This window comes from Glycine soja, chromosome 20 (genome assembly GCF_004193775.1).
Source record: "Glycine soja cultivar W05 chromosome 20, ASM419377v2, whole genome shotgun sequence".
Classification (NCBI taxonomy): domain Eukaryota; kingdom Viridiplantae; phylum Streptophyta; class Magnoliopsida; order Fabales; family Fabaceae; genus Glycine; species Glycine soja.
Window position 1 is genome coordinate 34,123,792 of NC_041021.1, and position 15,818 is coordinate 34,139,609.

The following is a 15,818-nucleotide window of genomic DNA, read 5'->3' on the forward strand; positions in this document are numbered from 1 at the left end:
TTTGACTTGGTAGAAAAGGAAGAAATTCTTGCATGATGCTCAATTTTATGTTTGGGGTGACCCATATTTGTTTAAAATTGGTGCTGACAACCTTCTACGAAGGTGTGTAACAAAGGAAGAAGCAAGGAGCATATTGTGGCATTGCCATAATTCACCACGCGGAGATCATTACAATGGAGACAAAGCAGCAACCAAAGTCCTACAATCAGGATTCTTTTGGCCAACACTTTTCAAAGACGCTCATGAACATGCCACTCAATGTGATCAATGTCAACGAATGGGAGGAATCTCTAGAAGACATGAAATGCCCTTGTAGAATATAATGGAGGTGGAAGTCTTTGACCGCTGGGGAATTGACTTTGTAGGTCCTCTTCCTCCATCTTTTGGCAATGAATATATCCTTATGGCTTTGGATTACATCTGCAAATGGGTTGAAGCAGTGGTTGCCCCAAAGAATGATGCCAAAATTGTAGTGAAGTTCTTGAAGAAAAATATTTTTGCTCGCTTTGGGGTGCCTAGGGTCCTAATCAATGATACGGGCTCTAACTTTTGCAACAGCCAACTACAAAAGGTGCTAGGCCATTATCATGTCACACACAAAGTAGCCTCACCATATCACCCACAAACAAATGGTCAAGCTGAAGTTTCCAACAGGGAACTTAAGAAGATCTTGGAGAAAATTGTGGCTTCAACTCGGATGGATTGGTCAAGCAAGTTGGATGATGCACTATAGGCTTATAGGACTACCTTCAAGACCCCTAAAGGCCTGTCTTCGTTCCAAATGGTTTATGGTAAAGCTTGCCACTTACTGGTAGAAATGAAACATAAGGCATACTGGGCTTTGAAATTCTTGAATTTTGATGAGGCTCTATCAGGGGAAAAGAGGAAGTCGCAACTCTTGGAGCTGGAAGAGATGAGATTGAATGCTTATGAGTCTTCAAGACTGTACAAAGAAAAAGTGAAGGCTTATCACAACAAGAAGCTACTAAAGAAGGACTTTAGGCCAGGCCAACAAGTTCTGCTATTTAACTCAAGATTAAAGTTGTTTCCAGGTAAGTTAAAGTCTAAATGGTATGGACCATTCACCATCAAGGAAGTCAAGCGATATGGAGCAGTGGAATTATTTGACCCTCAATCAGAAACTTCGGATAGAACATGGATAGTAAATGGTCAGAGATTGAAGCTATACCATGATGGGAACATTGAGAGACTGACCACCATTCTACAATTACAAGACCCTTAGAGGTAAAAATGCGTCAAGCTAGTGAAGTTAAAGAAGCACTTACTGGGAGGCAACCCAGCTTTTTCTTTAAGTTCTCAATCATTATTTTTTGTTCATCATTGCATATAGTTAGTTTTCAACTTATTTGAGATTGTTAGAGTCATAATTAGCATGTTCTAGTATGATAGAGCGGTTGACAAAAACTTCTCTGAAGCAATGAATGAGGAAAGAACTTAGAAAATTTTTTAGTCATCCACTCTCTCAGCGCCCCCTATGCGCTAAGCGAGCCATACCTTATGCACTGAGCGAGTACCATCTCGCACTAAGCGCACCAACCCCCACCCATTGGCTGAAGGGGTCTCGCCAAGCAAGACAATGGCGCTAAGCCCAAAAACCTCTCTAGATTGCATTTAATGGAATTGGGCTAAGTGAGCCATCTCGCTGAGCGCAACATAGTCTCTCGCTAAGCGCGTCTGTGCGCTAAGCACAAAAAGCTCTCTGCCTAGACCCCCATGTCAATTAGGCTAAACGGGTCATACCTGCTAAGCCCAAAACTCTCTTTGGAATGGCATTGCACTAAGCAAGACCATCACGCTAAGCGTGACCCCACTACTGCATCTTGAGGCATTTAATCCGCTAAGCCGGTCATGTCCCACTTAGTGGAAGTTGCAAACCAATCAGAGCTGCATAACTCGTTAAGCACACACCCGTGCGCTGAGCCCAAAACCTTCTCAGGTTTTCTAATTTCCTAATTGGGCTAACCGAGTTGGTCTCGCTAAGCGCATGAGTTTAAATCTTGAAAAATTCAAATGTCACCGAGTGCTCGCTTAGCGAGTCACTCGCGCTTAGCGAGCAGATCAAAACTGCCAAAAATAAAAAGTAACTGCCTTAGGCAGTTACCATTTGTACAAAAACATAACTTCCTACTCCCATCATTGGTAGTCATTTGCATTCTGCACTGTGCTTCCATTTGTCTGCTTCTTGCCTTCAATTCTCTCATTTCTCTGCAATCCAAGTAAGTTCTCTACTCCATTGTCATTTTAATTTTCTGAACCCTAGGATAGATGACATATTACTATGTTGTGATTCTCTGTGAATTGATATTGTTTATGCTTCGTAATTAGTTGTTTAGATTGTATGTTTTTAGGGCTTTAGTTTAGCATATAATTTAGGTTCATTTGAAGGGTTTTACTTAGATTTCCTATGCCTGAAAGTGGCTAGGGAGTTGAGGCTTCGAAACCCCAATTTTTTTCTGGAAAATTCAATGTACTCGCTAAGCGATATCATCCGTTTTGGATGAATTTCTGGGTTTTCAGATGAACACGCTAAGCGGGCCCTGACCCATTAAGCGAGTTCATTATTTCTGTTTAAATTTATGCATATATGTATGAACTCACTAAGCCACTACACTACGGCTTAGTGAGCATTTAAATTTCAAGTTTTTAATTTCTGAGTTCATATGAACTCGCTAAGCCGGTATACCATGCTTAGCGAGTCAATTTAGTTAGATCTGAGTCATAGAGACTGTTGGTATTCTGGTTACGGCTAAGTGAGCCACACTCGCTAAGCCACCATTGTTGCACCAACGGCCTCAATAACTTAAGAGGGATAGGCTTAGAATGCAAAAGAAGCAGCAATCAATTTAATAATGTTCTTTAAACATGCAAGACAAAATTGATTGCAACAAAATAAATGAGATAAGGGAAGAAAGAATGCAAACAAAATTTTTATACTGGTTCAGCAAAGTCCGTGCCTACGTCTAGTACTCAAGCAACCCACTTGAGATTTTCCACTCCCTTTGTAAAAATCCGTTTACAAAGTCTAAACCACACAGGGACAACCCATCCCTTGTGTTCAGGAATCCTTACAACTTAAGAGACCGTTAGTCCCTTAATCAATCTCTTTGAATGAGAAGAAAGAAAGAAGAATTCTCTCTTGAAGAGAACGATATTACAATTGAAGTCCATGGAGAAACTCTTAATGGATTTGCAAGTGCTTGCCCAAGAGTTTCTTTTGAGAGAGCATTTGGCAATGAAGTTCTCTTGGAATCTCTCTCATTTCCTTTTGAGAGGATAAGACATTTTGAACAAGCAAAACTCTCTACCAATTTCGTTCCTAAGTCACTAATTTATAGGCCTTTGATAGCCTTTCAAAATTCAAATGAAAAGCTGACTGTTGGGAATATTTTTCGAAAATCCTCACTGGTAATCAATTACAGCATTCTGGTAATCGATTACACGGTTATAATTTGAAGGGTCATGACTTTTGAATTTTAATTTTAGGAGTTTCGTTGCTGGTAACCGATTACAGACATATGGTAATCGATTACATGTTCAAAATTCAAATTCAAAACCCTTTTCAACAACAATTTCTCAAACTTCCCTTCTGATAATCGATTACACTTCCTGGTAATCGATTACCAGAGCCTTGCATGACTTTGAAACCCTTTGTTTTGAGGCAAGGCTTGGTCTTGAAGAAATCTTGAATCAAGGCTTTGTTTGTTGAAGCAATCTTGTATTGATCTTGAAGAAAATGTAGCAGCCTAGTTTGATTATTCTTTGGCATCATCAAAAACATCATACATTCACATTCTCCCCCTTTTTGATGATGACAATCAAGTGATTTCTTTTTGACATCATCAAGATATGCATGATTCATATTCTCCCCCTTTGTCAAGCAAATTCTTTTTGACATCATCAAAACCTGCATGATTTACAACCATGCCTCTGAACTTTGAATAAGCCTGGGCTAAGCGAGTCTATCTCGCTAAGCCCAAGGCAATTTAGTTTTGCTGAATTTTGTTCATGCGCTAAGCAAGCCATGCTCGCTAAGCGCAAATTCTTCTCTGTTTTAAAATTGGGCTTAACGAGCCTACTTGCTAAGCCATTTATGTTCCAGTAGTTAAGTTGCGCTAAGCGCCCACTGGCGCTAAGCCCATTTAGTGTGTCTTGCTAAGCACAATTAGCTCTCTGTTGGAGAATAAGGCTTAGCGAGCCATGCTCGCTTAGCCACTGTGTTGTTTCAGCTAGGTGAGGGTGTCTCACTTAGCCAGAGTCTTTATTTTTCAATAGCTGCACTAAGCACGCTAAGCGTATGCTGATATTTTCTTACAGCGCGCTAAGCGAGTCTGTCTCGCTAAGCGCCGAGTCCTTTTTCCTGTTTTATTTTTCTGTTATCATTCTTCAATAAAACCTGTCTAACTTTTTCTATTGCGCTTCTTTTGATGCAGATGGCCTCCAAAAAGAGAAAATCATCCATCTCCAGACCTCAAGAGCCATATGACACGACTAGATTCATTTCCGAGGTCGCCTGGGAACGGTATGAGCAAAACATGCATTCCAGAAACATCCTCCTTGAGAGGAATGTTGATTTGTATGTGACCCAGTATGATGAGTTCCGTAAGGAGCTCGAGAGGCAGAGATGGCATAAAACCTTGACCATGCAGCCTGATGGTCACATAGATGTGGCCCTAGTCAAGGAGTTTTATGCTAATTTATACAATCCAGAGGACAAGTCCCCTCGACAGTGCAGAGTGAGGGGCAAGCTTATAAAGTTTGACGCAGAGAAGTTGAATGCATTCGAGGAGATCCCCGTGTTTTTGGAGCCAGGGGTGCGCTACTCCACATACTCCAGGTTTTTCCGCACGCACCCGGATCCTCAGGAGCTCACTGCCAGACTCTGTATTCCAGGGCACGGTTTTGTTTTGAATGCTAAAGAAGTACCCTGGAAGCTCCTGAGGAAGGATCTTACTACTCTCGCCCAGACCTAGAGTATGCTTTCATACTCCAACCTTGCCCCCACCTCTCATATGTCCGATCTTAACATGGACAGGGTGAGGTTGGTTTACGAACTCGTTATGAAGATGGACATGGACATGGGCTCCATTATTTCCGGATAGATTTCCCAGGTGGCCCAGTCTAACTCCTCTTGGATAGGATTCCCTGCACTTATCACTGCCTTGTGCATTGCCAAAGGAGTTGTCCCAGATTCCCTCACTTTCAAGTCCTTGAGCCCTGCCATTAATTTGGAACATATCATAAAGAACTGCTAGAACCCGAATGATCCCACGATCACTTTTCTGGGTACTCACAAGACTCGGGCTCGGGGAGCTTCTAACGCCTCCACCTCTGCTCCAACTTCTACTTCAGCACCAGCTCCTACTCCTGCACCTCCACAAATCACAGCACCCTCCGGCCCCTCCGCTCAGAGCTCAGACGTTCTGGTGTCAATGCTGCAGAGCCTCCACCACAGCTTATGCCTGGTGATGCAAAGTATCCACGACCTAGCTCAACATCGGCCCATCCTTAGCATGGAGGACTTTATGGCCCAGGTGGCCTGGCCAGGAGTCCAACCTTCTCCTACGGGGGGAGGTGAGGCTCCTACAGCCCAAGAGCCACACCTAGAGTTGGAGGACACACCAGATGAGACACCAGAAGACATTCTTGCTGCCACGCCTTTGGAGGCCACAGAGGAAGGAGATGGTGCTACAGACACTGATTATGCTGCAAAGCAGCGCAAAGCACCTGGGACCCTTGGCCCACTCTAGCACAGGACACACCACGGCCAGCCCAGGATGCTTCCTCCTCATCTCAGGATGACCAGCACCGGCACAGGAGGATTGATGACAGGACACTTATTATATTTCTGTTATTTAGATTCAGTTTTAGTTTTAGTTTATTTACTTATTTAGCATATTTTACAGTTTTTTGAACAGTTTACAGTTCTTGAACTATGCACAGTGGTTTGGTTTTTAAAACATGTTTTGGTTTAAATTTTTTGGTGTTTGTTGATTGGTTTGAATTTGGTTGATTGTGTGAATTTAGTGAATTGCGATGATAGATCACATGCCTTGAATAAGTATGCGGTAGTTAGAAGAGAAAGAACATGAATTAGGGGCGTGAGTGAAAATGTTAGTTTGTTTGACAGGTAAATAGTGAAGGAAATCATTGGCTATATCCCGGTGAGATGTGTGAACTTAAATTGTGAGAAAATGACTAACATCAAGTATCATTTTTTGCATGAATCTCTGAATACTGAATGAATGCATGATTTGGAAATGATGAAGGCCATGATTGATTGATTTAGCCGCTTAGCCAAATAGCCTTACCCTGTTCATGAGTGATATAACCCTTGCACCAATTTTGACCTTGAATTTGATTGAATAAGCTGAACCCCAAGCCTGATTAAAATTATAATCTCCGTGAGACTCCGTCTACCCTTCCTTAGGTTGTAGGAGAGCATTGTGGTTCAAGGCAAATTTGTCCCAAATTTGAGGGAGAATGTTGGGTGTTTTTTATTGTGGTAAAGAAAGCAACAGCCATATAGACAATTGTTTAAAGAAGCAATAATCATAAACTGCTAAAATAAAAAATTAAAAAAAGAAGAAAATGAAAGTTTCAAGAATAAGTAAAGCTTTGTGTGTGTTGTTGCTTGAGATAAGTGTCTTTTATACTTGTGGCATATCAATAGAAGCTGGGAATTAAAAGGAAAAGGTGATCCAAGGATGAATGCTCTCCTAGAACCTAAGTATTGCATCCTAGAAAAACCATGAATTGTTTGTAGCCCAAGCTAAGAAACTCCTTCAGATTCAATTTGTGTGTTTGTGATTGTATGACATGATATGAAATGCAAAAGTTAAGACTTGTGTTGGTTGTTTATTTGAAGAATTCATTAAAACACTTGTGCTTATGAGAGAAACAGTGGCCATGAGGATTAAGCTTGATGAACCTTCCTTGATACCTGTCTTGCTTGCTAGCTTATTTCATCTGTGTTGCTTAATAAACATGTTCATGTCTTTGAAACATTGCATATCTTTATGATGGGCTATTGGTTGAAGCATTGCTAGTTGTCTCCGTTCATGTGATTGAATCATGTGAAACAAACACAATTTTGGCTAACCACTGTGAATTTTTTCACTTGACGACAAATAAACTGTTATTTCATTGCTTGAGGACAAGCAAAACTGTAAATTTGGGGGAGTTTGTTAGTCTTTATTCAAGAGTTAGTTTTATGTTGAATATTTGCATGGAAATAGCGCTTTACCTCCAAATTATGGTTCTTTTTGTAGGAATTGTACATATTTTTCTGTTTAGTGTGATTTTATAGAGTAGATACTCCCATTCTATGAATTAATGTTGAATCCAACTCAGTTTCAGGCTAAAGAATAGAAGGTTTAAGTAGCTGATGATTTGCTCAGCGAGGAAGATCTGCTCAGTGAGTGGCATCCACTAATCCAACTCAATTTCAAGCTAAAGAAGAGAAGGTTTAAGTAGCTGATGACTCGCTCAGTGAGGCAGATCCACTCAGCGAGTGGCATCTGCTAAGCGAGGCATACAACTCGCTTAGTGGGTTTGGAAACCCGAGAAGAGGATCAATCAGAGATGTTCTTGCCCAGTGCATAGACAGCCCGCCCAACAAGGTTATTGTCTCTTCTCGCGCTTAGCGCGCCCAGTCTCGCTAAGCCAAAATTCACTTACTCTTGCTTAGCGAGCCAGTCTCACTAAGCAAGCCTTTGGAAGCTGAAAGGTCCAAGAGCCTTTAAAACACTGAAGTTGGCAGAAATAAAATATAGAGAGTTGGAGAGAGCGCACAAGAGGAAGCTGAGAAGATAGAAGGAAGGTAGCTGAGAGAGCTTAGGTTAGAAGGAGTGAAGTCTAGGGTTTAGAGGTTGTAGGTGACATCCTCAAACATCCTTTGCCATTTTCTTTCACTCAAAACTATTCCTTCCTTGTATTAAGAGATTGCATTACTTGTAATCGAAGGCTAAGCCTCTCGGTTGGGGAGTTTTGCTGAAACCTTGATGTAACAATCTTTCATTATCCATTTAAGGTTATTTTTATGTGTTCATTGCTTCTATCTATGCTTATTTTACATGCTTGTGGCTTGATCACCCATTTGTATGTATAGTTAGGATTTTTAGCATTGGGAAATGCTTTAAAGCCTTAGAACTTGGTAAAGCAAGCTAGAAATCTGTATGTCTAGGAATGAAGTGCAGTGATCTAGTTCATATTATGTTGTAGACTTAATGCAACTCTTTTAGACTAAGTTTGTTGAGGGATCAAGGACGAAGTTTAAAGAGAGTTAGGCTCATTCACTAGAGGGTCTTGGTTTGAGTAGTTTCTCAGCTAAGAACACTAGGATAACGTTAAATAGAGAAAAATACACATTAACATCTAGTGAAATTCAGTAGAATGACCCAATGCTTTTTACTTGATAGTTTTCACTTCCAAAATTCTAGATATTTAGTTTATATTCCAATAGACTTTAGTATAGAATTCAACTTGATATTTAGTTTGATTTTAATCCATACAAATGTTTGCATACTAAATGTACAATGTTTGAGTGAAACAAATTCCCTGAGGATATGATACTCGATCTTACCGTTTTATACTACTTAAGTGAATCGGTACACTTGCCGAAGAGCACCAACACCCCTCCACCCACAATTTTCTCAAGTCTTCAATCAACAAAGTCAGATAGACATCAATATCATTTCCTGGCTGTCTTGGATCCGCTATCATCATACACAACATAATGTATTTTTGCTTCATGCACAACCAAGGAGGAAGGTTGTAAATCATCAGCAAAACAGGCCATGAACTGTGTCTAGTGCTCAAGTTACCAAATGGATTCATGGCATTTGAAGCAAGACCAAGCCGTAGGTTTCTTGGTTCTCCAAATTCAAGATACAAGTCATCAATTGTCTTCCATTATGGAGAATCAACGGGATGTCAGAGTAACCCATCATTTATTCTGCCATCTGCATGCCATCTAAGGTTTTTTGCATCGTCTGCACTAGCAAACAATCGCTTAAACCTTGGTAAAATTGGAAGATACCAACAAACCTTTGTTGGATGCTTGTTGTTTCTAGCTACATCATTACTGCATTCGTCATCATTCACTTTGTATCGTGATACCCCACATGTCAAGCAATTACGCATTTCCGCAAACTGATTTCTGTACAAAATACAATCATTCGGGCATGCATGAATTTTCTGGTATTCCATACCCGCAGGACATAATATCTTCTTTTCCTCATAGTGACTCTTGGGTAACTTGTTATCCTTAGGAAGCATATTCTTCAGCAACACAAGTAACTCAGTGAAACTTTTGTCACTCCACCCAAATCTGGCATTCAAGTTCACCAAAGCTAGTACTCCGGATAACCGAGTGAAGGTTGTGCACCCCAAGTATAATGGCAGCTTCGAATCTGTTTGTAATTCTTGATAATAATATGCATGAGCTTGCAAAAAACCCTCTTGGCCAAGATTGCATATCATGTCTTCCATACGGTCTCCGATTTGTACATGTATCGCCTCAGTGTGAGGGGCTGCTGACGTGTGTAGCAATTCACCATGTCATATCCAATTTGTATAAGTCGGACTAAAGCCGTCACATATAAGATGTGATCTAATGTCATTTAATGAATGATGCCTCCCATTGACACAGTTAACACATGGACATAAATAATTTCCACCTAACACTGGTGCATGTTTTTGTGCAAATTGCAAGAAATCTTCAACCTCTTTCTGATACTCATTAGTTATGCGTGGTGCTTCAATCCAACTTCGATTCATGTTTTGTGTTTTGTGATATCGGCTATGTTATCCCGTATGCACGAAAATCTCACTTTTTCTCATATGAAGGTGAGGTTCTATCCCACTCAGGAACAACCTTTTTTGCTTCATTCGTATGTACAAGTTAAGAATATTATGGTGAATTTGATGAAATTTTGGCAGCATTTTGTATTGGTCTCCAAGTACACGAAATGAAAGCGGTCACATAAATTGACCACAATCAAGTATGCACCCGGAGAACAAAGCAATATGCAATAAATTGAAATTTCATCAAATATATCACAACATACTTAACCTATAACTATGAATGAAGTAAAAAAAAAGAGTTCCCAAACTGTCCGAATGGACAATTTAAGATTCCATAGCACGACTAATCCAAACTATCCATATTAATCATGGTATGGAATCTCAAACGGGTAACTAAGGTTCACTCAAAATGCACATATTTTTCATGGTAAATAATAGTCATATATGAACAACAAACCAAATCTAAAATAAATGTCAGATTAAGTTACATACCTAGAAAGATTTAGTTAACAATAAGCATGACTGTGGTAATGGCAGGTTCAATTAGTATGACTTTATCTTCGGCAGACCAATAAATCGAATTGTCCAAACTCTCTTTAGTCTTCACCTACACAACTGGTAGAAAATTGACATCCTTAAACCCAATTAACCAAGCTGAAAAGCACCTTAGTTAAACCAAACAGCAGTAGAGGTGAAGCCTAAATTTAACCAATGTTAAGAATACCATAAACATAAAATATGTATATTATAGTGGGTAAACAATATTGACTAAAATTCTTGGTTTCACAATGATTTTCGTTGACCAAGTGTCTAAAGCTTTTCCTACCATTAAACTGCAGCCAGGGCCAATATAAGAATTTCAGTGCTGCGAAGCACAAGAAATGCTACAGAAACATGAGAAACTTAGCCATATAAGTAAAAGCTAACATTGGGGACTCAATGTTTCTTACATGGGCATCTCCTCATTACAGAATTCAACCACCAAGTTTTATGGTTTTAATACCTCTAGTAACAATATAAGTCAACTCCTATACTATTATAGACTAACAGGCAACATCAGGGGCATTCACAAATATTAATTTATTTAAACTTACGCTTTCAGAATTCTCATGCCCCAGCCAGTTATTCATCATAATTGATAGTCCATAAGTCATGTTAGTATTTCAATTTTCACAACTATGCTTAAAACTATAAACCAAGGTAACAAATCAACCACACAAGATTTTCATCAAACAACATAAATAGGAACTAATAAATAAATTCACAATCAGTGTGGGATGAAATTACATTTTCAATACGACACAAAAGCATGTACCTTGTCAAGTAGAAACAAGCTCTCACCATAATAAGCAGGGTATAGACTAAAAGGATAAACTACCTAGCTGGATGAATTTACTTTTTCTAAAAGGAACTCCTATATGCATGATTTTGTCATATGATCAAAATGAAAGTTCTTATGAGATGTATATCATGCAGGGTTTTATCACTGATCAAGAAACAACAATGGAAGATGTTTATGGCAATGTTGAGAAAACTCATAGATTTAGCACCACCTTCAATACTATGTATATTCTAATAGCTACAGTGTTTGCTTCATTGAAGGTATTACTCTTCTCTAAAACACAGTACTAGTACAAGGGAGCTCTTTGTCAATGAATTGTAACATCCAATTTTACCGTTGGGGGAGGAAAGATAATAGCGGGAAGCTGTTTTATTGAAATTTCCTTCTATGTTCTTATATCACTCTTCTTGGTTGTTGTTGTTGTAATCTAGCATTGATATATAGGGATACCAGATAAGAAGTGCACCCTTTCTACTATTTCTTATTCTTTTATAAATTACATATTTGTTCTGATTATGTTATTGTACTTCAGGTGAGGATTCATAAGTTCCTAGAAAAGACTAGAAGTCACCCGAGTAAACCGAGGCTGGTGATCAAGACAGTATGGATAATGATAAACAAAAATTAAGGAAGTATAAAGTTAGCAAGTATAAATTGTTCTTGTCATGTGAAAGTGTTTTGATGCTCCTTCCTTGGAGCATTGCATCTGTAACCTGCCTAAGAGAGGATCACTCACCGTGTTTGAAGCTTACCGAGTGGAATCCTTTTATTAGACTTGTAGTTTGAAGCTTCATGGAGTCCTTGGTCACAATAAATGAATAATATGCTTGTTGATTTCATTTCATCATTTTGTGTGAAACATGAGATGCTGAGTATTGGGAAGATAATCTTCCATGTTTGCTTATAAGAATGAATCTGATTGAACTCTAACTGAATTTTTTGTCCAAAATTTGTTTATTTACATTTTTCCAATTTGCTTTTATGTTTCAGCATCACTGTAGGAGGTGTGGGGGAATCTTTTGTGGCAGTTGTACTCAACAAAGAATGGTTTTACGTGGACAAGGTGATTCACCTGTGCATATTTGTGAACCTTGTAAGAAACTAGAAAAAGGGAACATGGTTTTAGTTGCGACATGGACACAGGCCTGGGAAAGGTATTTTTATTTATTTTTCTTAATATGTCTTTCAAACTATGCAGTTTTGTTAGACTAACATTCATTTATTTTACTTTCATTATTACTACATGGTTCCATACTTTTTGAATATTCATTTCAATTTATCCAGGAAGCTTGAAATCAGCACCTAGAGATGAAAATGAAGTTTTGAACCACATTCTTGGTCAAGCCAGTGACAAAGTTCCCAGCAGACAAAGATCATTTGGCATTTCATCTTCTTCGAGTAATTCCAATTTTGATGAAAACATACGAAAAATTGTCTCAAATGACAAGCCTAATGTTTTGCGTATTGATTTGAGATCCACCACTCAAGATGAGTTACGTAAGCAAGCTTTGGAGGAGAAGAAGAAGCATAAAATTCTAAAATGAGAGGGGAAATCTGACGAGGCGTTGAGAGCTTTGAAGAGAGGGAAGGAACTTGAGAGGCAAGCTGATGCTTTGGAAATTCAATTAAGAAATTCAATTAAGAAAATCTTGTAAGAAAAGTTTGCCTTCTAGAAACTTGTTTGACATGCTTAAGAAAGGCATTCCTACAGAGTCTGACAGAAAAACAAAGTCACTTTCTCATGTGGGTAGAGTAAAGGACGATCTTACTTCCGAACTTAGAGAGCTGGGATGGTCTGATATGGATCTACATAATGAAGACAAAAAGTCATCAAACTTGAGTTTAGAGGGTGAATTCTCATCACCGATTGGAGAAGCCTTTACAAAAACTGGTGAACAAAAAGACAACAAGATTGACAAGTCCCAAGTTGTTGCTCTGAAAAAAAAAATGCTCTAATGCTGAAGCGCAAGGGTAACCTAGTAGATGCCAAAGAGGAATTAAAAAGAGCTAAAATTTTAGAAAAGGAACTGGAAGAACAATAACTCCTTGCTGAAGCTGAAGATTTTGATGATGAGCTATCAGCATTAATTGTAGCATGAATAATGATAAAGAATTATCAAATATGCACGATCATAGGGATGGTTTTGATTTTGAACACCTTTTGGCCATTGTTGATGACCTTCATGGTAATTTTGAAGTGACCGATGAGGATATGATGGACCCCGCAATAGCTAGTGCTTTGGAATGAGTAGGTTGGACCGAACCTGAAAATGCATCTTCCAAGTCACAAACCTTTGACAAAGAAGAATTGCTTAGTGAAATTCAGTCTCTTAAAAGAAAGTCTCTTAATCGAAAGCGAGCAGGTAATGTCGAAGAAGCAATGAAATTCTTGAAAAAGGCAAAGTTATTAGAAAGGGGTGTTAACAACTCTGGACCTGAAGATTATAATACTATGTCACAAAAATACACTGTTGTAAGGAAAGGTGTGAGTTTTGAAATTGCTGGTACTAGATCAGACTCCATTCAACTAGATAAGAGAAATACTAGTGCCACTAATAATGTTGCTTCCAGAGTCGCACCAAAAAGCAGATTGATGATTCAAAGAGAGCTTTTGAGTTTGAAAAAGAAGGCTCTCACATTGAGAAGGGAAGGAAAAATGAATGAAGCAGAAAAAGAAATGCAAAAGGGTGCAGCTCTTGAATGTCAACTGATGGAGATGGACAAGGCTATGAATGTTACAATATCACTGATAATCTTCCACTGATAATGTCCCACATACAACACATATGCAAGCTGATTTCAGTAGAAGTCTGTCACTTGAGGAAGGAAGCGAAGATGACGTAACAGATCAAGATATGTCTGATCCAACACATCTTTCACTCCTTAGGGACTTGGGTTGGAATGATGACAATAATGATGTTTCTAATTCTCTAAGCAAGCCTTTGAAGAAATATGATGATCATTTTGTGCCATTCAATGATGCTTCCTTAAGTAAACATTCTACAAATATCTTGGTTCAAGCGCCAAGAAGTAAAGCTGAAATTCAGAAGGAACTTTTAGGTTTAAAGAGAAAGGCCCTTGCTTTCAGACGTGAAGGGAAAGTTGAAGATGTTGAGGAAGTTCTTAAAATGGCCAAAGCATCAGAAGCCCAAATAGTAGAGATGGACACTGCAAAGAGTAAAGCACGGGTTGAGATTGTTGTCATGAAAGACAGACTTTTCAATCCTCTAGTTGATGAAGAAAGGTGATGGAAGCTTGCTTGTGGGGCTTCTATGGAGGCTGGATCTTTGAGCTTCAATGAGGTCCTTTAATGGTGATTTTCCACCATGGAGATGCAGCAGAAGACAAAAGAGAAGAGGTGAGAGGAGGCGCCATCCACTAGGGAATAAGCCATGGAAGAAGGAGCTTCACCACCAAGATGTGCCTTGGATAAGAAGCTTGGAAGGATGCTTCAATGGAGGAAAAGAAAGAGGGAGAGAAAGAGAGATGGGGGGAGCACGAAATTCAAGGAAAAAAAAGGGAGAGAAGTGGAACTTTGAAGTATGTCTCACAAGACTTTCATTCATCAAAGTTACAACAAGTGTTACACATGCTTCTATTTATAGACTAGGTAGCTTCCTTGAGAAGTTTTCTTGAGAAAACTTCCTTGAGAAGCTTCTTTGAGAAAACTTCCTTGAGAAGCTAGAGCTTAGCTGCACACAACACTCTCATAACTAAGCTCACCTCCTTGAGAAGCTTCCTTAAGAAGATTCCTAAAGAAGCTAGAGCTTAGCTACACATACCTCTCTAATAGCTAAGCTCACCTCCTTGAGATGAGAAGCTAGAACTTAGCTACACACCCTCTATAATAGCTAAGCTCACCCCTATGACAAAAAACATGAAAATACAAAAACAAAGTCCTTACTACAAAGACTACTCAAAATGCCCCAAAATACAAGGCTAAAACCCTATACTACTAGAATAGCCAAAATACAAGGCCCAAACGAAGGAAAAACATATTCTAATATTTACAAAGATAAGCGGGCTCATACTTAGCCCATGGGCTCGAAATCTACCCTAAGGCTCATGAGAACCCTAGGGCCTTCCCATGGATCTCTAGCCCAATCTACTTGGAGTCTTCTACCCAATGCCCTTGCGGGATAGGATTGCATCAAAAGGGACATGGTTATTTTAGAATAGGATATGCATGACCCTACATTGAATTCAATGCTTACTAATCTAGGTTGGAAGGATGATGAATCTGAACCTATGACTATAAAAGAAGAGCCTGTTAAGGAAGCTACTGTTAGGTGTAAACATATTGTGGATCTATATGCACTTGATTCCTCTTTAGGCATTCCTACTATAGCTTTGAGATGTAAGGGAGAGATTCAAAGGGAAATTTTAACATTGAAAAGGAAGGAACTTGCTCTTTGGCGCAAGGAAGAGATAGAAGAGGCTAAGGAAATTTTGGGCCAGTCTAAAACTTTGGAAGGCCAAATAGAAGATTTTGGTAACCAGAACAAGGACTTGTCACTTAATGTTTCCATGTATGAACAATCTGTTTTGTCTTAATCATCTATCTTGCAGGAAAGGCTTGGGAGTTTAGGAGTAAGTCAAGACAAAGACATCATAGAAGAGATACAACAATCTCAAATCCATATTCCTTTTC

At 39.1% G+C, this 15,818-nt stretch overlaps 1 protein-coding gene across 1 annotated transcript; it reads left to right on the forward strand.

Annotated features, from left to right (window-relative positions):
• Nucleotides 1-817: 817 nt before the first annotated feature.
• On the forward strand, nucleotides 818-1,243 carry LOC114402017. Its single transcript, XM_028364568.1, has one exon. It carries the CDS (start codon nucleotides 818-820, stop codon nucleotides 1,241-1,243), a length of 426 nt encoding a protein of 141 aa, XP_028220369.1.
• Nucleotides 1,244-15,818: the final 14,575 nt, after the last annotated feature.